Below are 26,102 nucleotides of genomic sequence, written 5' to 3'. Positions count from 1 at the left end.
CCTGCATGCCCACTTTCAATGACTGGTGTATAATGACACCCAGGTCTCGTTGCGCCTCCCCTTTTCCTAATTGGCCACCATTCAGATAATAATCTGTTTTCCTATTTTTGCCACCAAAGTGGATAACTTCACATTTATCCACATTAAATTGCATCTGCCATGAATTTGCCCACTCACCCAACCTATCCAAGTCACCCTGCATCCTCTTAGCATCCTCCTCACAGCTAACACTGCCGCCCAGCTTTGTGTCATCCGCAAACTTGGAGATGCTGCATTTAATTCCCTCATCCAAGTCATTAATATATATTGTAAACAACTGGGGTCCCAGCACTGAGCCTTGCGGTACCCCACTAGTCACCGCCTGCCATTCTGAAAAGGTCCCGTTTATTCCCACTCTTTGCTTCCTGTCTGCTAACCAATTCTCTATCCACATCAATACCTTACCCCCAATACCGTGTGCTTTAAGTTTGCACACTAATCTGCTGTGTGGGACCTTGTCAAAAGCCTTTTGAAAATCCAAATATACCACATCCACTGGTTCTCCCCTATCCACTCTACTAGTTACATCCTCAAAAAATTCTATGAGATTCATCAGACATGATTTTCCTTTCACAAATCCATGCTGACTTTGTCCGATGATTTCACCGCTTTCCAAATGTGCTGTTATCACATCTTTGATAACTGACTCTAGCAGTTTCCCCACCACCGACATTAGGCTAACCGGTCTATAATTCCCCGGTTTCTCTCTCCCTCCTTTTTTAAAAAGTGGGGTTACATTAGCCACCCTCCAATCCTCAGGAACTAGTCCAGAATCTAACGAGTTTTGGAAAATTATCACTAATGCATCCACTATTTCTTCGGCTACTTCCTTAAGCACTCTGGGATGCAGACCATCTGGCCCTGGGGATTTATCTGCCTTTAATCCCTTCAATTTACCTAACACCACTTCCCTACTAACATGTATTTCGCTCAGTTCCTCCATCTCACTGGACCCTCTGTCCCCTACTATTTCTGGAAGATTATTTATGTCCTCCTTAGTGAAGACAGAACCAAAGTAATTATTCAATTGGTCTGCCATGTCCTTGCTCCCCATAATCAATTCACCTGTTTCTGTCTGTAGGGGACCTACATTTGTCTTTACCAGTCTTTTCCTTTTTACATATCTATAAAAGCTTTTACAGTCAGTTTTTTATGTTCCCTGCCAGTTTTCTCTCATAATCTTTTTTCCCCTTCCTAAATTAAGCCCTTTGTCCTCCTCTGCTGAACTCTGAATTTCTCCCAGTCCTCAGGTGAGCCACTTTTTCTGGCTAATTTGTATGCTTCTTCTTTGGAATTGACACTATCCCTAATTTCTCTTGTCAGCCACGGGTGCACTATCTTCCTTGATTTATTCTTTTGCCAAACTGGGATGAACATTTGTTGCAGTTCATCCATGCAATCTTTAAATGCTTGCCATTGGATATCCACCGTCAATCCCTTAAGTGTCATTTGCCAGTCTATCTTAGCTAATTCACGTCTCATACCTTCAAAGTTACCCCTCTAAGTTCAGAACCTTTGTTTCTGAATTAACTATGTCACTCTTCATCTTAATGAAGAATTCCACCATATTATGGTCACTCTTACCCAAAGGGCCTCTCACGACAAGATTGCTAATTAACCCTTCCTCATTGCTCAAAACCCAGTCTAGAATAGCCTGCTCTCTCGTTGGTTCCTCGACATGTTGGTTCAAAAAACCATCCCGCATACATTCCAAGAAATCCTCTTCCTCAGCACCTTTACCAATTTGGTTCACCCAATCTACATGTAGATTGAAGTCACCCATTAAAATTGCTGTTCCTTTATTGCACACGTTTCTAATTTCCTGTTTAATACCATCTCCGACCTCACTACTACTATTAGGTGGCCTGTACACAACTCCCACCAGCGTTTTCTGCCCCTTAGTGTTATGCAGCTCTACCCATATCGATTCCACATCTTCCCAGTTTATGTCCTTCCTTTCTATTGCGTTAATCTCATCTTTAACCAGCAACGCCACCCCACCTTCTTTTCTTTCATGTCTATCCCCCCTGAATATTGAATATCCCTGAACGTTGAGCTCCCATCCTTGGTCACCCTGGAGCCATGTCTCTGTGATTCCAACTATATCATAATCATTAATAATAATCTGCACTTTCAATTCATCCACCTTGTTATGAATGCTCCTTGCATTGACACACAAAGCCTTCAGGCGCTCTTTTACAACTCTCTTAGCCCTTATACAATTATGTTGAAAAGTGGCCCTTTTTGATGCTTGCCCTGGATTTGTCAGCCTGCCACTTTTACTTTTCTCCTTACTACTTTTTGATTCTACCCTCACTTTACACCCCTCTGTCTCTCTGCACTGGTTCCCATCCCCCTGTTGTGAACTAATCTCCTCTCGCCTAGCCTTTTTAATTTGATTCCCACCCCCCAACCATTCTAGTTTAAAGTCACCTCAGTAGCCCTCGCTAATCTCCCTGCCAGGATATTGGTCCCCCTAGGATTCAAGTGTAACCCCGTCCTTTTTGTACAGGTCACGCCTGCGCCAAAAGAGGTCCCAATGATCCAAAAACTTGAATCCCTGCCTCCTGCTCCAATCCCTCAGCCACGCATTTATCCTCCACCTCATCGCATTCCTACTCTCACTGTCGCGTGGCACAGGCAGTAATCCCGAGATTACTACCTTTGCGGTCCTTTTTCTCAACTTCCTTCCTAGCTCCCTATATTCTCCTTTCAAAACCTCTTCCCTTTTCCTACCTATGTCATTGGTACCTATATGTACCACGACCTCTGGCTCCTCACCCTCCCACTTCAGGATATCTTGAACACGATCAGAAATATCCCGGACCCTGGCACCAGGGAGGCAAACTACCATCCAGGTCTCTGGACTGCGTCCACAGAATCGCCTACCTGACACCTAACTATCGAGTCCCCTATCACAACTGCCCTCCTCTTCCTTTCCCTACCCTTCTGAGCTACAGGGCCGGACTCTGTGCCGGAGGCATGGCCACAGTCGCTTCCCCCGGGTAAGCTGTCCCCCCCAACAGTACTCAAACAGGAGTACCTATTGTTAAGGGGCACAGCCACCGGGGTACTCTCTATTACCTGACTCTTCCCCTTCCCCCTCCTAACCGTGACCCACTTGTCTGCCTCCCGTGGCCCCGGTGTGACCACCTGCCTGTAACTCCTCTCTATCAACTCCTCACTCTCCCTGACCAGATGAAGGTCATCGAGCTGCAGCTCCAGTTCCATAACGCGGTCCCTTAGGAGCTGCATCTCGATGCACTTGGCGCACATGTAGACGTCCGGGAGGCTTGGAGACTCCAGAGCCTCCCACATCCGATACCGAGAACAACAAACTGCCCTCACACTCATACTGCCCCTCTCCTCAAATAACAACAGAAAATGAATACCATCTACAGGAGGCACTGCCAAAAACAAAGCAAAAAAAAAACAACTATCAAAGATCCCACCATCCCAGCCATGCTCATCTTCAAACAGCTACCATCAAGTAGAAGGAACCACACCACCGAGTTCAAGAACAGCTACTTCCATACAACCAAACATTTCCAGAACTAACCAGCAAAACCCTAATCACTACAGCTTAGAAATTCTATGACCACTCTGCACAAATCTGTTCTCTTTGTCCTTTATTTTAAAGATAGATAGATATACTTTATTGATCCCGGGGGAAATTGGGTTTCATTACAGCCGCACCAACCAAGAATAGAGCGTAAATATAGCAATACAAAAACCACAAACAATCAAACAACAAAATGCAAACTATGCCAGATGGAAAATAAGTCCAGGACCGGTCTATTGGCTCAGGGTATCTGACTCTCCACGGGAGGAACTGCAAGTTCGATGGCCACAGGCAGGAACGACCTCCCGTGACGCCCAGTGTTGTACCTCGGTGGAATGTGGCCGAAGTCCAACAGTAAAAAGTTCAATATCCAGTCTGCAAACACGTTCCTCGATCGTAATATGCCCCGGATTGCACCATCTGTTGTTAACCAGATCAGTAAGCACCCAACTCCTTCACGCTTACCGCTCTCAGTGCACTTCCGATCAGCCCGAACGGTCTGGAAGCCGTCCATGGAGAAGTTTTGATCGGGTATGTCCTTGTGCAGCCCCGTTCCAGTGAAACACGTAACACTGGCACTCCCGAAATGTTCTCTGACGCCTGGCTAGCGCCGTGAACTCGTCCATTTTATCACCCACCGAACTCCTCTTCTCCATTGTCTCGACCCGGTCCTCTTTCCTCGACTTTGTGATCCCCCTCTGCATCCTCTGTGTGTTTTCCTCCAGATTTCAGCAGGGGTGTCCGCCGCTCTGCTCGCTAAACCGGCCGGCATTAGCGCAAGCAACTGGTCCCTCGAATGACCAATGCGACCATGCTTCTGTCCCGCGTGTCGGGATGTAACTATTTCCAGCACTAAAGACCCAAATAAAAGTCTCTCTACCAGCATGTTACAGAGGGTGCAGCTTCGACATGTTACCGTGTAAAAAAATACAAAAAATAACGTAAGTTAAAAAGTAAGAAGAAAAAAGTAAGAATACTGATCGGAACGGCTGTAACAGGCTGCATGCACGACCGGCAGGCAAAAATTGTGTATGATGTATATTTTGGGTGGCAGGGTGGTAGCTCCACAGTACATGATGGGGTCACCGAACCTCTTCTCAACTCATTGCTTACATTATCCTCCCTGTGTTATCCCACATCTTCACCTCCAACACAGGAGCATTTAAAGATTGTGGGTTAAAGTCCTACTCCAGAGATTGACCATAATAATCTACACTGATGTGTCTCTGCATAATTGTCAGAGAATACACCTTTTGGACATTGCGTCACTTGAGTTGCCAGTCAACGTTGAACTCAATGTAGGACTGCCTTAGGGATTCCAGCTCCGGATTCTTCCTCCGGGTTTACTCCTGAAGCCTTCCCCATGAGTGGGCATAGACGCAAGGTAGCAGAGGCTTGAGATCAGAACAGTTTTTTCTAGTATCCAGGGCAATATTTATGCTTCTTTCAACATTACCGAAAGATTTGTCAGATCATTGTCGTTTTGTTGTTTCAGGTAGTTTGGTACATTCTGTATGTTACAAATGTAGCCTCAATTCAATAATCTTCAAAGGTCAAAAGCAATTTTTGGGATGTTTGAAAGGGAGAGCAGCATCTATCATCAAGGACCACCCCCACCCAGGTCATGCTCTCTTCTCGCAAACACGAGGAAATCTGCAGATGCTGGAAATTCAAGCAACACACACAAAATTCAGTCCTGATGAAGGGTCTTGGCCTAAGACATCGACTGTGCTTCTTCCTATGGATGCTGTCTGGTCTGCTGCGTTCTCCCAGCATTTTGTGTGTGTTGCATGCTCTCTTCTCGCTACTGCCATCAGGAAGAAGGTACAGGAGCCTCAGGACCCACACCATCAGGTTCAGGAACAGTTATTACCAGCCCTCAACCATCAGGCTCCTGAACCAGAGGGTATAACTTCACTTGCTCCATCATTGAGATGTTCCCACAGCCAATGGACTCACTCTCCATCTGGTGTTTTCAATATTTATTGCCTATTGACTTATTATTTTTGTTTTTCTCTTTTGTATTTGCACAGTTCGTTGTCTTTTGCACACTGACTGTTTGTCCTGTTGGCTGCAGTCTTTCAATGATTCCACTGTGTTTCTTGGATTTAGATTTAGATTATGAGGACACTCAGTCCTCGTTTATTGTCATTTAGAAATGCATGCATTAAAAAATGATACAATATTCCTCCAGAGAGATACCACAGAAACACAGGACAAACCAAGACTAAAACTGACAAAACCACATAATTATAACATATAGTTACAACAGAGCAAAGCAATACCGTAATTTGATAAAGAGCAGACCATGGGCATGGTAAAAAAGTCTCAAGTCCCAATAGACTCATCATTTCACGCAGACGGTAGAAGGGAGAAACTCTCCCTGCCATGAACCTCCAAGCACCTCAAACTTGCCGATGCAGCACCATTGGAAGCACCCGACCACAGCCGACTCTGAATCCATCCGAAAACTTCGAGCCTCCGACCAGCCCCTCCGACACAGCCTCTCCGAGCACTTCGACCCCGCCCCGGCCGCCGAGCAACAAGCAAAGCCGAGGACTCGGGGCCTTCTCCTCCGGAGATTCCGGACCACAGTAGCAGCAGCAGCGAAGCAGGCATTTCAGAAGTTTCTCCAGATGTTCCTCCGTGCCCTCACGTCCGTCTCCGTCAAATCAGGATTGTGCACGGCACCCTACTTGACAAGGTAACAGATATCATTCACCGGAGTGGCTGCTGCAAGCTGTGTCGTGCCGCCATCTTCTCCTCCCGAACAGTGAATGCCCACAAGAAAACACATCTCAGGGTTTATATGCACTTTAATAATAACTTTACTGGGAACTTTTGAACTATGATGTTTGACTCTGAATCTAAAAGGGGATTGAAGGCTTATTCGAAATGCAGATGCCCAGCAGCTCCAAGTACCCTATGCATTTGCCATATCTTTCTGGATTTAATGTTAACTGAAACACTTTTAGATTACTCGTTGCTTCCAGCTTTTTCAGGCGTCCGGTTCAGGTTTATTTTTCACATGTACATGCAAAGATATAGTAAAATGCGCTGACAGCCCACACACCGAGAGATGGTCAAGTGGGCAGCCGCAAGTGTTGCCACACATTCAGATACCAGCATAGCATGCCCACCGTGCTGGGCCCATTAACACAGAACACAACAACAACAAAAATAAAGAGCAAAGCAAGCCCCCGTTCGTCCCACACACACGCAGCCATCAGTTGGTACTGGTGAAATTATTATTGTTTTCAAATTTGGACTAAGCTTATTTCTTATTTGAAGACATTACTATTACCCTTTGCCTCTCCCCCCGACCCCACAAACGTCTATTGTTATACTTCCTTCCTCCTCTTTTTCTCTGTGTTTGCCGAAGGAGGTGGTACAGGAGCCTGAAGACACACACTCAATATTTCAGGAACAGCCTCTGTCCCACCGCCATCAGATTTCTGAATGGACAATGAACTACCTCACTGGGGCGTATGAGGTGCCCAGGGTGGGATAGCATCTCTGGCGAGGGGGCAGCTCACTCAACTTTGGTCCTCACCGGACACTCAACTTTCACCTGTAGCTCCAAGTAGCTGTTTGCATGGGAGAGCGGCCACACCCCGGTACACCGCTTCGGCAGGCAAATCATACCCCGGTGAGATGGGGACATGCCTGTCCCAGCCTGCGAAGTCACCTCTGGCGGAAAGGGCGGATGAGATATACAGTGAGATCCAACGGCCAGGAAGGTGGTTCTGCAATGCTCTGTAGAGAGCGAAGGGCATGACGAGGCACAGAAGACGTCACGGTCATCCACAGAACCAAGGAAGACCCCAGTTTGTGGCTTATGTTCGCACCACTGGACCCGGACTTCGGAGGTCGTGAGAGCGGAACTGCCCCAGGGCAACGGCTTTTTGGCCCTAAAAACTCTCCCGCACAAAACAGCCATCATACACTATCTTACTGTTTTTGCCCTTATAAGTTATAGTTATAGTTTTAAATTATGTATTCCACTGTGCTGCTACTGCAGGGACTCAAATAATCACAACAAATGCCAGTGATATTAAACCTGATCACAAACAAGAGAAAATCTGCAGATGCTGGTGTGTTGATCTGAAACTTTTTCCTTGAAGCCTGCTGGGAGACCAGTGACCTAATGTGCTAACTTGAATATTTCCAGTTTCCCCTCGATTTTATACTTAAATACTTCCTAAAAGACCCTTTTTTGCTGTCACAAATATTCTAAAGGACGTATAATTATAACCCCGTTCTTGAGTAAAGGCGCTACTGAAAACTGCTCACGTCTCACGGGCTGTTTCGCGTTAGGGTTCAGGAGGAGCCACCGCCCCGACCACCACACTAGTACGAAGACAGAACTGTGCTTGGTTACGTTGTTTGGCTGGTGTGAAAGATAAATCCCACCCCACCCCCCTCCCCAAGCATAGAACAAAAATGATTTGAAAAGCCGATAAATGATACTTCAGATGTACCCACGCTCATTAGCTCGGTTTATACTTTGTCGCCAAACAATTGATACTAGAACGTACAATCATCACAGTGATATTTGGTTCTGCGCTTCCCGCTCCCTGGATTACAAATCGATAGTAAATATTACAAATTTAAATTATAAATCATAAATAGAAAATAGAAAAATGGAAAGTAAGGTAGTGCAAAAAAAAACCGAGAGGCAGGTCCGGATATTTGGAGGGTACGGCCCAGATCCGGGTCAGGATCCGTTCAGCAGTCTCATCACAGTTGGAAAGAAGCTGCTCCCAAATCTGGCTGTACGAGTCTTCAAGTTCGTGTTTACACAAGAACAAGGCAGAACTCAATGCCTGAAGACAGAACTCGGCTAATTTTAAACGAGATTAGAAAACAAAAGTGATTTTTAAACTGGACAACCAGGAAAAAAACGATGAAGAGAGATGTACTTATAATCTTGGCCTTTTCTCCTTGGAGCTACGGAGGATGAGAGGTAACCTGACAGAGGTGTATAAGATGATGAGAGGCATTGATCATGTGGATAGTCAGAGGCTTTTTCCTCAGGGCTGAAATGGTTAGCTAACACGAGAGGGCACAGTTTTAAGGTGCTTGGAAGTAGATACAGAGGAGATGTCAGAGGTAAGTTTTTTTATGCAGAGAGCGGTGAATGCGTGGAATGGGCTGTAGGCGACGGTGGTGGAGGCGGGTACGATAGAGTCTTTTAAGAGACTCCTGGACAGGTACATGGAGCTCAGAAAAATAGAGAGCTGTGGATAACCCTAGGTAATTTCTAAAGTAAGTACATGTTCAGCACAGCATTGAGGTCCAAAGTGCCTGTATTGTGCTGTAGATTTTCTGTTTCTAATATTACGGGCAGATGGGCTCGTCAGCCGTGGTTGGTAGCTCATCTAGGAGAGGGAAAACTCCGATTTCAAACCTTTGGGACCTTGCGGCTATATCCACTCACGGGGAAGTCTTCGGGAGTAAACCCAGAGGGAAAAATCCGGAGCTGGATTGAGAGGGAAGTGTGATGCATGGGCAACAGCTTACATAGAACATAGAATACAGTACAGGCCCTTCGGCCCACAATGTTGAGCCGACCCTCAAACCCTGCCTCCCATATAACCTCCCACCTTAAATTCTCCATATACCTGTCTAATAGTCTCTTAAACTTCACGAGTGTATCTGCCTCCACCACTGACTTAGGCAGTGCATTCCACCCACCAACCACTCTCTGAGTAAAAAACCTTCCTCTAATATCCCCCTTGAACTTCCCACCCCTTACCTTAAAGCCATGTCCTCTTGTATTGAGCAGTGGTGCCCTGGGGAAGGGGCGCTAGCTATCTACTCTATCTATTCCTCTTAATATCTTGTACACCTCTATCATGTCTCCTCTCATCCTCCGTCTCTCCAAAGAGTAAAGCCCTAGCTCCCTTAATCTCTGATCAAAATCCATACTCTCTAAACCAGGCAGCATCCTGATAAATTTCCTCTGTACTCTTCCCAATGTTTCCACATCCTTCCTATAGTGAGGCGACCAGAACTGGACACAGTACTCCAAGTGTGGCCTAACCAGAGTTTTATAGAGCTGCATCATTACCTCACAACTCTTAAACTCTATCCCTTGACTTATGAAAGCTAACACCCCATAAGCTTTCTTAACTACCCTATCTACCCGTGAGGCAACTTTCAGGGATCTGTGGACATGTACCCCCAGATCCCTCTGCTCCTCCACACTACCAAGTATCCTGCCATTTACTTTGTACTCTACCTTGGAGTTTGTCCTTCCAAAGTGTACCACCTCACACATCTCTGGGTTGAACTCCATCTGCCACTTCTCAGCCCATTTATTGATTAATGTCTCAAGAAGATAAGGAATACAGTATTTTCCTGAAGGGTCCATCTTTTATTTGCGAGTTTGCACACTCTGCATCAGGATGACCACGACAGGACCCACGCCTGTTTTGTCCAATGCCCAAAAGTCCACACACTTACTCCGTTGTAATCATGGCCTACCTGCCCTGCAGCTAATTTCAACCTCAAAGAAACCAAAGGCATGGACCCACCACCAGAAAAATAACATTTATATCACTAATGAAATGAATGTAAGAGATATTTATCAGAAATATTGCATTTACAGGACCCTTAACATTGTCAGTGATCTCTCCCATCCATCCAACAATCTCTTTGACCCCTCCCATCAGGCAGGAGGTACCGTACGTAGTGTTTGGACAAAAACTGTTAGAATGGGAAACAGGCTGCGAGACTACTGAACTTCCTGCCACCACCCATGTCTCATCACATATGAAACCCCAGTAACGTTATACTGTTTTGCTTTTTAACTTGTATCGTAAATGCATCTTATTATTTGTGGTAATATTATATGTGTATATATGTGAGTTACATGTACTGTGTTGTGCACGGTCTGGAGGAACGTTGTCTTGTTTGGCAGTATACATGTGTAGAGCTGAATGACAATAAACTTGAACTTAACCTACCTTCTCTGACCTCAAAGAGACCAAGAGCACGTACCCATCACCAGGAATAAAATAGCAATACTTTACTTTTTATTAGTTGTTAATTAAAAAGCTGATGGAAAGAATACAGGACATTACAATCTACCTATCACAAAATACGTGATTGATGCTTAAGAGTGCACAGTAACACACACTTACACGTTCTTCTGCATGCTCCTCTCTCCAAATAGTTTCTCTTAAAAAAGGTTTAAATAATTCATACAATCATTTCAATACAAAGACTTTTTTCTCTTTACACACACAAGGGAAAGAAATAGGACTGTGGTAGCTGTGTGAAGAAGCTGGACTCAGCATGAGGCAACACTCAACTGTGTATCATACGTCTTGTCTGTGAAGTCTGAGCTGCCATTACCATCTGTCACTTTGCATTCGAATAACCAGGTCTTGGAGTTAGTGCAGGTATTGTGTATTTGGCCAAAAAAAATGTGCTTGATTAATTCTATACAATAACTTAGTCAAAAGATCAAGGCCCAGCATGCATCATTTGAATCCATTTAACAAATGATCCACAATAAAAAAAATCGAGAGCTAATCAATTCAAATCAGGACCACTGCATTCACATCAGAGAAAGAACTGGGATCTATGCAAGTATTTCTAATTTAATTTGGAAATGGCATGCCAGAATACTTTAATGCACCCAAGTACTGCACACTCCTCTATCTTTAAACCCATTACAAGTTCAATTTGATATACGTACAAACTGGCAAGCAACTCCACTGTTTAATGAATAACGACATAATTACAAAGTGCGCTTCAAGTTTTATAATCGTAAAATATTCTATGGTAATATTTCAAAACATTACTTCACTTACATTTATTGAAGAGGTTAACTACTCAGCTGAAGTATTATGAAATCTTAAACAAAACAGGACCATGACACCATGTTCAGTTCTTCTCAGTTTCACAGCTAATGAATAATCCTAATCAAAGAACAAATGGTTTAAAATGCATTGGCAGTTTTACCATCTATTTCCCTCCCTCCCCCAAAACCACACACATGAAACAGGTTACATGTTTGGCCACTAAAATTAATCCAGATTGTTCATTCAAAATTCATTTGAAGTGCAAAGAATAACTTTCATTACCTCGAACTTTTAAGGTGTGCATATTGGAATCTAACCTCCCTCAATGTTTTTTTCTTCTTTTCTGCCTTTGACATTCAGTCAATACAAAAGCAACAGTGCAGAACCCTGGATCGAATTAAAAAATGCACAAGCTATCATATTGTCCAGCTTTAATACATGTATGAGATGCATCTCCGCTCAGTGAAATGGAAAAACAAGCTCCAATTATCCTCATTCCAACACTCCAGCACAATAGTGTGAATAACGCAAACACAGTTTGTCTTGTTAATTATTACATGGAGCAAACTACTCCCAGGGTTTTCACAAGTCTCTTTGGCCATAGCCAACCCAGAAACTGAACTGTTACTCAATTTTCCATGACAACTGTATTGCATTTTATTAACAGAAAGATATTATTTCATTTGACTCAACATCAGATTTCTGGGCAGGTTTGTGAAGAAATTATGGATGGATTTTAAATTTCCATTATACTTCACTCATTGCAAAGATCTTTCTGCTTCAACCTGATTAATGCTAGACATCATTTAGTCAAATGGTCGAGACGCAGCATGCATCACTGGAATCCATTTAACAAATGATCCACAATAAAAAAAAACACAGCATGCTCAAGATCTAATCAATTCAAATCAGCATCTAAGGTCTTCGCAATGAGTAAAGAATAATGGAAACTTTAAATTCATCCATAATCTACAGAACATCCATTTCAACATTCATTCTTGTGAATCTCATGTAGTTAATTAGTTCATCACTTGTTAAGTGTTGTGTTGTAAGATGTGGGCGATCATGGTCTTTCCATGACCATATATGGTTCTTGGAAAATTTTTCTGCAGAAGTAGTTTGCCATTGCTTTCTTCTGGGTATGTAGTTAATACATAAAGGAGTATCCACCTCAAAATCTAAAAACGCCTACTGATATGGTCAGAAGATAGAAAAATTATCTTGTGACAAAAAAGGGCTTTCACGTTGTTTCCCATTTCAATAATTGGTGTAAACAAGATGGCACGGTGACTATACGGTTCATAGAACTGTAAAGGATATGATTGAAAAACTTCAGATCTTATCAACCACATTTGCTTAGATAACTCTTATATGAAAGAGAATCTTTAAAAGAGAAAACTTTAAAATTAATAAAATAATAGCATCAAGCTTTATAATTATGACTAGTACATGCAACAAATCAACAGGAAGTCAGCCTACTTAACCTGGAAAGCAAGCTAACAAACTTCAGCCTAGGATTGTTACCTGTATATAACAACCTGCTGGTTTCAATGCTCTGGAGTTAAGGCAACCGTTGATCTCAAAACTTTATGAAATGGAGGAAAGGAAATTTTTTTACAGTTTGTAAGCAATTTGCACATAAAAATATAAATACACCTCATTAAAAAGGACACAATCTATGAAACGTTAACATACAACAAATACCTTGGAAGTAGATCAAAGGTCATAGAAGCTGATCAACAGATTCTAAAGGTAAGTAATGGTGCACCATCATTTCATAATATTCTCTGAACCCCATGATTAGATTTATAAACATTCAAAGTCTTGTTTATTATAAGTATTGTGCACAGTTAATATTGAATACACTGTGTCATTATGTAACACAAGCAAAAACTGCTGATAATCTTTCACAGTCAGTGCTGAGTTAAATCCTAAGGTCAGAGAGGATTCAAATTTTCTTCACAGATGCTGCCAGATTCTGCTGAGTATTTTTAGCATTCTGTGTTTTAATTAGCATTAAAACTTAGTTTAATAAATATTAATTCCACAAGAGGACAGCCCAGGGTAATTTGCTGTATATGAATTACTGTATATACTTGCCTCAACTATGCAGGATCTTTGGTACCCTATAAAATATAGGGCTCCATCTTTTCTAAGCAACATTATTGTTAAAAAAAACTTCAGAAACTCACTGCTTCTATGCTGTTTGAGATCATGGTATCAGCATTCCACACAAACCACCATTTGCTCCCTACAATGACTGTAGACTAGCAGTGTTTGATCCCTTTGCCAATACACACTGATCTCCACCGCACATAATACCACTGCTGTGTCTCACTGTCACATAATGAACAAACACCGCGACGCCAACGCCTAATGCCAGCACAAAACACGTTGGCTTCTCTGTTGCATCTACATCAAAACAGAAATACTTTACTTCTTTATGACAACAGCAGGTCATTTACAAGATCTCTGACTTTGCCATCATTACATTTCTGAGCTGTCGACAACTTAGCAGCATTTGCTGGTAACAATTTAATACTGAACCACTTATAACAATGTGGAATTTTGGGATTTATCTGGATAGCCCTGTTTATACTTAGATTTGACTGGTGCCTTTTTGAAGTTTACAAGCATATAACCAGTAATCATGTTATTTAACTGCACTACCCATCAGCACCCTTTCTACCCATGCATATAAGCACCTTGCAGATAATAAGTACAAAAATATTTGATCTCTTTCACTGAAGTTAGTTCTGAGTTAGTGGAGAAGTCATGTTAGCATTTCAACTGAAGCAGCAATCCCTACGAATATACAAAGACTGTATAAAAAAGATGAACTTGTCACTGTACATCCAACCTGACTTTCAGGAAATGTGACAGCCTTGCAGCAGAAAAGAAAATCAATTTATTTTCATCAAGGAGATTATTCTAATCCATTAGTCTCTGATTCTTTCGTGCCCAAGCTGCAGGTACAAACAGACCTAAAACTATAAAAGCTTGACTTTTTCTTTGTTTTTTGTACACAAAGGGACATTAAAAAAAGACAACAATTTGTGTACAATTTCTCTACAGAAGAAATGTTTCAACATAAAGGCATTTGGGACTACATCATGGATAGCAGAATTCTTGAGCCAAGAAAATGATGGTAAATTGGAAGACACATTCATGTCCACATTGGACATGTTAGGAATGCAAAAGGAAACAATGGCTTATTCGTAGTAATTTCCAGGGAGCAAGTACCAGGAGATGCTTAAAAAAAACTTTTAAATTAACAATAGATTCTCGGTCCCTCAACCTGTCAAGAGTACAGCATATGTACAAAGCGTGCATTTTAAAGACATGTTCACAACATTCAACATTTGTGGCGTGTTTTTCAGGTTAAATCTAGGAAGTTTTAGAGCCTTGCACGTGACATGTTTAATGGGCTTTTACCTCATATAAGGGGTGTCTGGTAATGTAGAGATTACAGATGGCCCTAATCCAGCCTCAGCCTTCTCCATATGAATATGGCATGGGAAAGAGTAAATTCAGGAATCCACAAAACAAGACACATAGCCAATGTATATTATAAGGTCACTACATAAACATACTATTCAACTTAGATCATATTACACCCACTTTCAAGATCAATAACACATTTCTACATGTAACTAATATGCACATTTCCTAAAGGCCTCTTCCTGACAAAAAAAAAATCTTTCCTTTTGAATTTTTCCAGGATCAGAAGAAATTCAGTATCTTGTCACAGACAAGCTCTCTGTTCGTGCCAAATTCATTAAACAAGCCACCCTTGTTGTTTAGAAAGAATGCATAAGAGCCAACAAGTTTTGGAATCACATTCGGTTCGATAATGGTCTAAGCTGACTACAGTTCAGTTTGGCGATTTTGATCACCTGGTTTCTAAGCATATTCACATTTATTAATGTATTAAATTACAAGGTTAAAGAGTATGATAAAACATTGCCCAGCACTGTGTCCAGCCCCTGCTGTGAGATTAAATGTACAAGGTTAATGCAGCAGTCAATGTCTGTTACTGACAAAAGGGTGAAGCAGTGGGATCAAACCCTTTAAAAACATCCTTCAGTGAGGTTGTATCTTGCCCACTCTCCTCAAGGGGACTGTTCCCACCAAAAGGGCTGCCTGAGCCAGATTTGCTGGCCTGTTTCACCTCAGAGAACTGCGGGTGAATAAGTCCAAACAGAGATGACACCGGGAGGCTGTGTACTCCTGTTTGACCCGTCTCTGGTGTGGGGGCAGCAGAAGTGGCTGGCTTTGGCCTGGGTCTGTTGTAACTGTTATATCGATCTGTGGGAGTTTCTGAAGTTGACTTCTCGTTTTCCGGTTGATCCAATGCAGATTTTCTGACAAACAATGGTTCTTTCTGTCTGGTTACACCTTTCTGAACATCCGACCCTTTAAGCTCACTGGAGGACTCTGTACTTTTAACATTCCCACTCTGGGTGCTGGGAGTTCTTGGATCATATAAACTGATGCCACTCAGCATGGCACTCTGGCCACTACCTCCTGCTCGGTTCTGCCCACCTGCAGTAACTAACCTGGGATCATACGGAGCAAGACCACCACCTGAGTCCTTCGAAGCAGATCCAGCTGGGGATTCAATATGCTCCGAGGGCTTTCCTGATTGGGTGCTGGAGGACTGGGGTCCACCACTGGACCTCTGCAGCCTAGGGTCAGCAGGAACCTTTCGCATCCTGGGGTCGGAAGGCTTCTCGTTCTGTGCAGTCGTCTTCGTTGCTGAAACATCAACACTCTTCAGTATTCTGGAGAGCAAACCCAAATCTGGAAGGGTAGAAGTTGGTGCCGGCTGCGAGGGCTCCACCAATGCCTGGTCAGTATTGCGCTGCCGAGGATCCGAAGGCCCAGCTTGTGGAGAACGGTTCAATCGGGGGTCCAGTGCTGGGAAGGGAACAGAGACGGCGACCGGATCTGGCTTTGGGATGGGCAGTGGGATCAAATCTTCTGGACTCCACAAGATACTTTTAGCAAAATGAGGCTTTCCGAGAGAGGTGTCCATTTTAATGTGGCTGAACTGTTTAAGTTGAGACCTAGGATCTCGGAGTGAGGAGCCTGGCAACGGGTCAAGAGGAATGACCACTGTCTTTTCTCTTAGAATCCTCTCTCCTTCCTCTTCATTAACAACCACCTGAGATTTTGTACTGCTGGGAGGGGTTGGAAGAGCAGGGTCCGTTTTAGGTGCAGTTACTGTTCTGCTTTCTGCAGCTGCTGTATCAGACCCAGAATTCCCCAATGTGATCTCTGCACTTCGAGAAAGCCTGGGGTCCCTTGAAATCCGTGGGTCTACAGGTCGATTTGCATTTGACAGCCTCTCCTTTTGCAGGCGTGGATCAGCAACGTTCTGGCTACTACCATTCTTGTTATGTGACGCCCATGAGCCTTGTGCTTGAGGCTTCCTGGCAGACTGCTGACGGAGCGTCTTTAATATGCAGCTCATACTGCTTCCACCATCCTCTTCATCACTCGAGTACCAATTATCACCATCACCTACAAAACAGCAGCCGATTACACTGCAAGGTTTATTCCATTTCAGATGTGTTAACTAAACTTAAGAAAAGAATGCAGACTTCTCATTTACTGTTCTTTACACATTCCTAACATCTATTTCCCTACACTTCTGCACCCAGCGTAACTATCACACAGTGTGAAACAGCTTGAAAGTGAGTAAGAGTGTTTTGTGAGAAGTATATGAGCAAACAGATGTTAAAGAAAAAGTAGAGGTACTCAGGGTAAATCAAGAGTAAATTATGTCAAGAGGTCAAACGTTAAAGCTGGAGACTGACAACAATAAGACCTTTATTCATACGCTACCAACCACAAAGGTCTGATTTTTAATCAAACAGTGGTTTATTTACAAGAGAAGGAAGAGAAAAAAAGTTTAATGAAGCAAATATTTTCTCCATTAATATCTTGGAAAGCATGAACTTAATAGTGGCACTGGTACGATGAACTGGGCAAAGTAGTGCAATACGTACTGTAACCAGTCTATGTTCTACAGCAACACACACAAAATAAAATGCTGGAGGAACTCAGCAGGTCAGACAGCATCTATGGAAAAGGTCCTGATGAAGGGTCTTGACCCAAAGCATCGACTGTTTACTCTTTTTCATAGATGCTGCCTGACCTACTGAGTTCCTCCAACACTGTGTGTGTGTTGTTCTGGATTTCCAGCATTTGCAGATTTTCTTGTGCTTACATCTTGTAGTTCAGCATAAGTAATCAGAACTCTCACTGTCTGCTGACTTTAGGCTGGGTATAAATCTTTCAATTAATTAATTGGAATCATATGACTAACAAAGTGTAGCAGTTAGTGCATCACAATTACAGCTCAGGGCATCAGAGCTCAGAGTTCAACTCTGGCATCCTCTGTAAGAAGTCTCTGTATGTTCTCCCTGTGACTGTGTCGGTTTCCTCCAGGTGCTCTGGTTTCCTCCCACAGTCCAAAGATGTGGGAGGTTAACTGGTCACTGTAAACTGTTCAGTGATTAGAGTAGGGTAGGGTAGGGTAGGGTTGCTGGCAACTAACTCAAAAGACCAGAAGGGCCTGTTCCGTGCTGTATCACTACATAAATAAATGAATATGCACTTGAAAGTAGTAGATCCAATTTGCAAAGCATAATCGGGGTATTTAGAATAAACCTTCAAATATTGCAGGCATCTATCTGCAGCAAATTTAAGGATGAATGAGTTAAATTTTCTTCCTTTCTTACAATGGCATATTGAATAAAGATACTTATTTCATAAAACCTCACAATAAAAATACTTGCCCTCTTCATTTTCCTTTTCTCGCTGACTGCTGTCTGCTCTCCTCTTTGCCTTTTCCTCCTCCTCCTGTTGCTTTTGTTGAATACGTAGAAACAGAGCCCGTTGGGCTGCCGGGAGGAAGTCAGGGATGTTTGCAGCTGGCTTCTGACCAGAGGAGGCACCTTCACTCTCCTCAGCCTCCAGTTCATCCACCTGCTGCAGCAGAGCCTGCTGGCCATCTCCTTCCTCCATTGCCTCCTTATTCCCTGGCAGGCCAGAAAAGGCAGTGAAGCAACAAGTTTACTCCTATGATTACTCTCACAAATCATTTTCTGCAAGGCTAAAAAATTTGTTTTATTTTGAAGAGACCTTTAGGTTGAATTTGTTGAGATGTATAAAAGTACAAGGAAACACAGACAATATCTTTCTCTAAGATGTCAGTTGGATTGGTTATCCTGTTTCAGTAATAGGAACCAAAACTCTAAAAGTCCCAAACCCTCCCTAATGCACCACATCCTCAGCAATGTATTATGTAGCTCTCTTTCTGTTTCTATTTTTAGTATCAAAAGGTACTGAAAGGAATCCTACGGCCACTGCCTTGGAAGTACTTTCTAAAAATCATGCTTTTTACCTGAAAAACTGCCTTAAGGAATTTAACACATTTTCTTCCTATTCTACAGGCTCAAACATGAACTACAATTCTCCATTTAATGTTGTGTTCAATATATCAGGTGTGATAGAAAGCAAATGGGATATATGTCTGTGTTTATGGGAATATCCATCTATGTTCAAAGTTCAAAGTAAATTTATTATTAAAGTACGTATATGCCACCATTTACAATTCTGAGATTCATTTTCATTGCAGGTATTTACCCAAAAATAAAGGTAAATATCATAACTATTGAACACTGTTTAATAAATATTGTTTTAAAGAAACCATCACCATATTCCAGAGATGCCAGTGAACAAATAGAACCCAGTTACTGATGGTCAAAGTTCAAAAGTTCAAAGTCAATTTATTATCAAAGTACAAATATGTCACCATATACAACCCCGAGATTCATTTTCTTGCAGGCATTCACATTAAATAGGAAGAAATACAATAGAATAAATGAAAGACTGCAGCCAACAGGACAGAAAAACAACCAATGTGCAAAAGACAAGAAACTGTGCAAATACAAGAAGAAAGAAAAAAAGCAATAATAATAATAATCAATAAATACGGAGAATATCAAGTGATGAGTCCATAGGTTGTGAAAACAGTCCAGCGATGAGGCAAGTGAAGTTATCCCCGCTGGTTCAGGAACCTGATGGTTGAGGGGTAATAACTGTTCCTGAAGCTGGTGGAATGGATCAGGATTCCAATACAACTACCGAGTTTATACAAACTGGCAATTATCTCATTCAAGGATAATATAAGAAGAGCTCATTGTACAATGGAAGACAATACTGACCCACGAAGGATGGAAGAAGCTTCTCTAAAACCCTAAGTACAAGTTGTCAGTGGAAAATGGATAACAATTATGCCATGGTACGCCCATATTTGAATGCTAATATCAACAAGTAGGAATTCTCACCCTCTTCAACAAACCAATCACCCACAGATTGCACCTTCTTAAAAGCTGTGTGAAGTTTACCTAATAACCTCAGTTAGATCAGGTAGAAGGTACAAGAGCCTCAGGACTCGCACCGCCAGTTACTACCCCTCAACCATCAGTCTCTTGAACAAAAGACGGTAACTACACTCTCTTGCCCCACCATTGAAATATTCCCACAACCTATGATCTCACTTTAAGGACTCTTTATCTCATCATCTCATATTCTTGTTATTTATCACTGTTTATTTATATTTGCATTTACTCAATTAGTTATCGTCTGCACCATTGTTGATCTTTCATTGTTCCTGTTATAGTTACTATTCTAGATTTGTTGAGTATGACCACAGGAAAATGAATCTCAGGGGTTGGATACGGTGACATATATGTACTTTGATGATAAAATTTACTTTGAACTTTGAACATATTTGAAGGAGTTTTCATCACATTCATTTTATTTTGTTAAATCTACAGTGCCTGACAGTTTAGTTTTTGAATTTTTAGTGTCTCATGCTTTACAATTTTTCCTGTGTTTGGGGGCTGTACTGTGAAAAAAGGAACATGTGATTTATAAACAAAGTTTTTCAGTTAAATTGGTCAAAATATCCCTGGTTGTAATACTCATTTATGTGAACAAAAGGTTGGGGTCGGGGGGGGAGCTGAATACTTTTCAAGCCACTATATGTTAGCTTCTTGAATGGACAGATATTATTTCTGCTGAAATCAGAATGCTTTCTCTATGCTGGTTGATGTGATGATTTTTTAATTTTACAATTATTACTTGATTTTAGAAAAAGTTCTACTTAAAACTTCTGTTTTTACTTTTTATGGAAACTAAAGTAGAGTTGCTAAAATTCACTGCGGTGTATACTGCTGAATGAGCAAGGTAAAAATATTGCTTGTGTTTTACCTTGTTCCCCATCTGGACCAGCATCCATTGGCATTCCCTGCTGTTGATAGTAGTTGTCATAGAAATTTGGTGCCGAAGGAACAGGTGGCATCATCCCAGGATCTCCTTGCATGAATGGTGGTACTGGAGGGCCTGGTCCCACCTGTGCTCCTGGATTCATTCCAGGCCCTCCTGGGATCTCTTCTGGGCCAGGGCCTGGCATGGGTCCAGACATTGGCCCTGACATGGGACCTGGTCCTGGTCCCATGCCAGGCCCAGGCCCTGGACCTATGGGAGGCCCAGGTGGCGTAGGAGGTCCCGGAGGTCCTGGGAACCTAGGAGGTGGTGGTGGAAACCGTGGCCTACTTGGAAAAAGAACAATTGATTTTATTCTCAAAAACATGCTGGATTTTCAAAGTATTCTCACAAAGTGTTATCCTTTCAGGATAAGATCATCACTTCTGATTCAAAGCAAATCACAATTACACAAGGTTCAGCAAATTCACCTCAATTGGACTTGTATTGATTTTATTACATTGATACCAGAGAGGAGCAAACTCCATGAAGGAAGGGAAGTCACAATTCAGTAAAACAAAAGCTTCCATACTCTCATTCTTGTGATACAGTGCATTCTGGTTAATTGGGCTACATCAGGACCAGTACATTTTTGCCCAGTTAAGTACTTGCTCCAATCAGCTGAAGTTTCATAGAAATAGCTAAAAAGGTACAAAAAAGACAAACTGCCATTTAACTGAGTAATAATTATGTATTTAAATGAAATACAAATTAGAACACTATTAATACTACTACAGTACTATAATACTGTGCATTCGTTCCTGATTGTTATTGACGGAGGAATTCACCTAGCGTATGCTGTCGTGTTCTTTTGATTGACTGTAAATGAACAAAACCAGCACAGACACCTAGATAAATGACTGCCTTCATACAATGCTATCCGTGATTGGATCCTCCAAATCTTCATTTTCATTTTAACGTTTAAGATGATCTAGGTACCTTCAAATTTTCCGTAGACCCTAACTTGTTGAAGTGGTGAAATTGTTTAATTTTAGCTCTCAGCCATTTCTGGAATCTCTAAGCCTGAATGCTTGAAACCACAGTGAGCAAAATAGTTCTGAATTGTCCTACTGCTTATTTCTCACCAACTATGAGTGACAAAATCACTGCTATTTGAACACAAGCGCACGCAACTAAAGCTATTTAAAAACTGTTCAGCTTAAGCACAGTGTAGTGTTTAACAGCCTCACAAGTGCATGCACCTCAAACGGGTTAGAAACTGTTTGGCAACTGTCTCCTGCTCCAATTAAGCAGCATAGTGTTCCAAATAAACAAAGGGAACCCTGGCCATTTTCTCAATTTGTTTTTGTTCTTTAAGAGTTGGCCAAATAAGCAGCTGTCCCTATTAACCAGAATCCACTGCATTGGGAAAATCTATTTCAAGAAATGTTTTGCTAAAAATACTTCTCACAAATCCCAAACTTTTAACATTCACTGAAGTAGAATGCAACTCTGACAGAACTACATCAGTATTTTTAAGTTTAAATGATAAAATTTGATATAAATATGTCATATCCTTTAAAATTTATACTACACAAAATGTTGTCTACAAACAACTTATAAATTGCACCATCCGTAAAAACAGGTGAAAGGCAATGAGGTATCCAACAAGCCTGCAGCCTGTAAATTCAGCACAATTAATCGCAAAACTTCAGCCACTTTTCCCACTCTTTCCTGTCAGTGCACCAATTTCCATTCTCTGCCAGTATATTACTCCCTATATTAACCGTTCCCAACCACCGGGCCGCAAGGAAGCGATATGATTTGGCGATATGAGTCAGCTGCACCTTTCCTCATTCCCCGTCACGCCCACTACGCACGCAAGGTCATTACCCGCGCGTTATCCATGTCAGCGTGGGAAGAAGATAACTCCTCGAGCTTGCAACTGACGGCAGGCAGAAAAGTATGTTTGACATAACGTCTCTGCTGGCATTCCGGATCAAAGTCAAGGCTAGATATCCTGACATAGCCACGAAAGCACTGAAAACATTGCTTCCATTTCCAACATATCTCTGCAATGAATGCAACGAAAACTAAACTGCGGAATAGACTGGACATAAGGAACGCCCTTCGAGTATCGCTGTCTCCCATCACCCCTCGATAGGACCATGTTGTTGCAGGAAAACAAGCCCAGGGCTCCCACTGATTCAGCGATATTGCTGTGTTGCAATGATTTTATATGTTCATACGGGGAAAATATGTGCTGTGTGTTTAATATCCAAATGTTACTTAAAATGTTATGATGCTATTGACTTACTTATACAAGCATATAACAATTACAACACGGAAACAGGCCATCTCGGCCCTTCTAGTCCATGCCCAACGCTACTCTCACCTACTCCCACCGACCTGCACTCAGCCCACAACCCTCCATACCTTTCCAGTCCATATACCTATCCAATTTTTCTTTAAATGATAATATCGAACCTACTTCTGCTACTTCTACTGGAAGTTCGTTCAACACTTACTTCAAGCTCCCCTATCGTCCCCTGACAATTGACTTATCGCTACATTCATGCGAGGAAAATATGCGCTGTGTGTTTAATATTAAATTCATTAGATAAACCCTTTTAGAAATGAAATTGAGTGTATTAGCCACTTATCATCTATATTCTGGTCGTGATTAACACCCCCCTCCCCCGAACAGAATTGCCAAAAAACGATTTGTAGAAAAACTCGGCCCGTACACGCATGCGCAACTCACACATGCACACTGGTGCCTGCGCAAGGCTTCATGGTCATTGTAGTCTCTAGGGGTAAACAACGTATTTGACTGCTACTCTTGTCCGCTGGCAACCCTACCCTACCGCACCCACCCACCCCCCCGGGTCGGCCGGTCCGCAAGAATATTGTCAATATGAAACTGGCCCGCAGTGCAAAAAAGGTTGGGGACCACTGCCCTATATCATGAGATGTAATCTCGTACACTAACCTCTCATGTCAGACTTCATCAAAGGTCTTTTGAAAATCCAGTTATATAACCGCATCTCTTATTCTCCTCTTTGCTACTCTGCCAGTCACATGCTCAAAATACCCAGTAAGTTTGTCAAGCACAATTTGTCAAGGTAGAGTGGATGTGAAGAAGATATATCCTTTTGTGGGGGAGTCTAGGACCAGAGGAAACAGTCTCAAAATATAAGGACGTCTATTTAGAACAGAGATGAGGAGGAATTCCTTTAGCCAGAGATTGGTGAGCTGTGGAATTTGTTTCCATAGGTGGCTGTGGAGGCCAGGTTGCTGGGTGCATCTAAGGAGGAGGTTGATAGGTTCTTGATTAATCAGGGCATGAACGGTTATGAGGAGAATGGTAGGAGAATGGGGCTAAGGGGGAAATAGATCAGCCATGATGAAACGACGGAGCAGACACAATGGACCGAAAGGCCAAATACTGCTCCTCTGTCTTGTGGTCTTTTCGTAATTGCATGCTGACTGTGTTAATTCCCATTGGTGTATTTCTTTAAGTGTCCTTGTATCACAGCCTTTGTAAGACCATTTGGCCCATTGAGTCTGCCCTGCCATTTCATCATGGCTGATCCAGTTTCCCTCTCAGACCCAGTCTCTCGCCTTCTCCCCGTATCCCTTCATGCCCTGACCAATCAAGAAATAGCAGACTCCAGGATTTTCCCAGCCACTTAATTATATAAATAGAAACATAATGTATAATTCACACAATTATTAATAATTACTTTTACTTTTTACTTATTAACTATTATTAATATTATCACACAAATTTTTTTTTATAAAAATTCCTTTCTCATAAAAACTGTTTAACTATAAAAACAATTAAAAACAAAACTTCATCAGTGCGCTTACTTCATTCCCATTTTATGGGCAAGGTGTGGAGTAGGCTGAACAACAATCTCAAAGAGAGAGGGGATCTTCTTTTGACCGGGTAAACATGGAGGTCCAGGTGGTGGGGGTCCTGGAGGTGGAGGACCTGGTGGTGGAGGACCAGGCGGTGGAGGACCTGGAGGCAGTGGTCCCATCATCGGAGGCCGAGGAGCATTGGGAATATTTGAAGGAGGTGCCATTGGAGGTCGAGGCGGCGTGGGTAACAACCCAACTCCAGGTGGGGGTTTTGGTAAAGGCGTGATTCCTTGCTTCTTTAATTCTTCCACTTCCTTTTCATCTTCTGCACCAGCTTCCGCCTCACTGGCTAACATCTGTTTGGAAAGGTGAAGCCCACAATATAATCACCAGTTCAAAGAATTATGGATGAAAGAGCACAGAAGTTGAAAAGAACCTATCTAAACAGCTTCCTTCCCTAGCCTTTTAACTTTTAACTCCATGTAATTATTTAATTCACTCTTGCAAGTTCATATGAATCTACCATTTCAGCCAATGTTTTCTTGCTTTTGAACTACTATAAAAATAGCTTTATTCAGTGATCACCTGGTTAATGTGCTTCTAGGTGGACCTTGGAGACATATACAACAAAGCTTAGAAGTGTTTCCACACCCTGGCCTCACCATCCATCACCTAATAAAATAATCTGCTGACAAGGTTAACAAGCAAGATACTAGAGGCTGCCACCCTGTATCTGTTAGGCATGTGGATTATGACCAAAGGAAAAATGGCTGGAGTTGCTCAGCACTTTAGTGCAAGGGTGTTTATTATTTGCTTCAAAAATGAAACAAAAAATTAGCGAAAATAGTGATAAGAAAACTGCCAATATTTGCAAAAAGAAAACTACCAGAAAAACACAATACTAGCTCTGTACTATTTTTGTCCAGTGTGAACTCTTGGCAGCCCCTATCTCTCTTCCTTACTGAGGGCGAAGAGCTCCATTTTGTTCGGCACTAGGACACACAATCTTTAATTAGCAACAACATTAACTGAAGACTACACATGAATTAGACTATAATGCACCACACAATGTAGTTACAATCCTATTACAAAATAAGCAGAAATCTCTAACTTAAATACAATATACAAAACATATATACACATACTTACACATCCCATTACTACAGAAATGGAATTTTCGGCCCAGCCAACCTGAGCGCAGCAGCTCAGTTTGGGACCATTATGAGAATATACCAGGGAAGACAGTGAAGTGCATACACTCAGTGCAATAGACAGTAGAATGACAAGGCAACGTTTGTGTGTAAGGAGTGCATTTACCGAGTGCTCTCCATCCCAGTATCCCAGATGACAAGAGAAAACTGGGATACAAAATCTTGGATTTCCATTACCTTATCCAGTAGCTCCCTGGTTTCATCGGTTAGAGGCCTATGTGAAAACTTGCAATCATCTCCCTGGTAACAATTACCTGTCGTATGAAAGAACTTGCAAGGAAATTCATGTAAGAAATGTTAAAGATGATAATATTAATGAAAAGACAA

General features: G+C 42.1%; 1 protein-coding gene across 5 annotated transcripts in view; it reads right to left on the bottom strand.

Moving 5' to 3' along the window:
- Nucleotides 1-10,654: 10,654 nt before the first annotated feature.
- Nucleotides 10,655-26,102, bottom strand: part of zc3h4 (zinc finger CCCH-type containing 4) — a 47,823-nt gene continuing 32,375 nt past the window's right edge. For 4 of the 5 annotated variants that reach the window (XM_072269814.1, XM_072269816.1, XM_072269817.1 and 1 more), the window contains 5 exons: nt 25,953-26,062; nt 24,571-24,920; nt 20,704-21,047; nt 18,222-18,464; nt 10,655-16,941 (listed from right to left, as the gene is read on the bottom strand). In XM_072269814.1, the coding sequence (XP_072125915.1) occupies nt 15,449-16,941; nt 18,222-18,464; nt 20,704-21,047; nt 24,571-24,920; nt 25,953-26,062 (2,540 nt within the window). In that variant the 3' untranslated portion in view covers nt 10,655-15,448. The remainder of the gene's footprint in view (nt 16,942-18,221; nt 18,465-20,703; nt 21,048-24,570; nt 24,921-25,952; nt 26,063-26,102) is intronic. The other variant, XM_072269815.1, reaches the window with a different exon arrangement.

The sequence above is a fragment of the Mobula birostris genome, chromosome 10 (genome assembly GCF_030028105.1).
Source record: "Mobula birostris isolate sMobBir1 chromosome 10, sMobBir1.hap1, whole genome shotgun sequence".
Classification (NCBI taxonomy): Eukaryota; Metazoa; Chordata; class Chondrichthyes; order Myliobatiformes; family Myliobatidae; genus Mobula; species Mobula birostris.
This window is presented reverse-complemented; position numbering and strand designations above follow the sequence as displayed.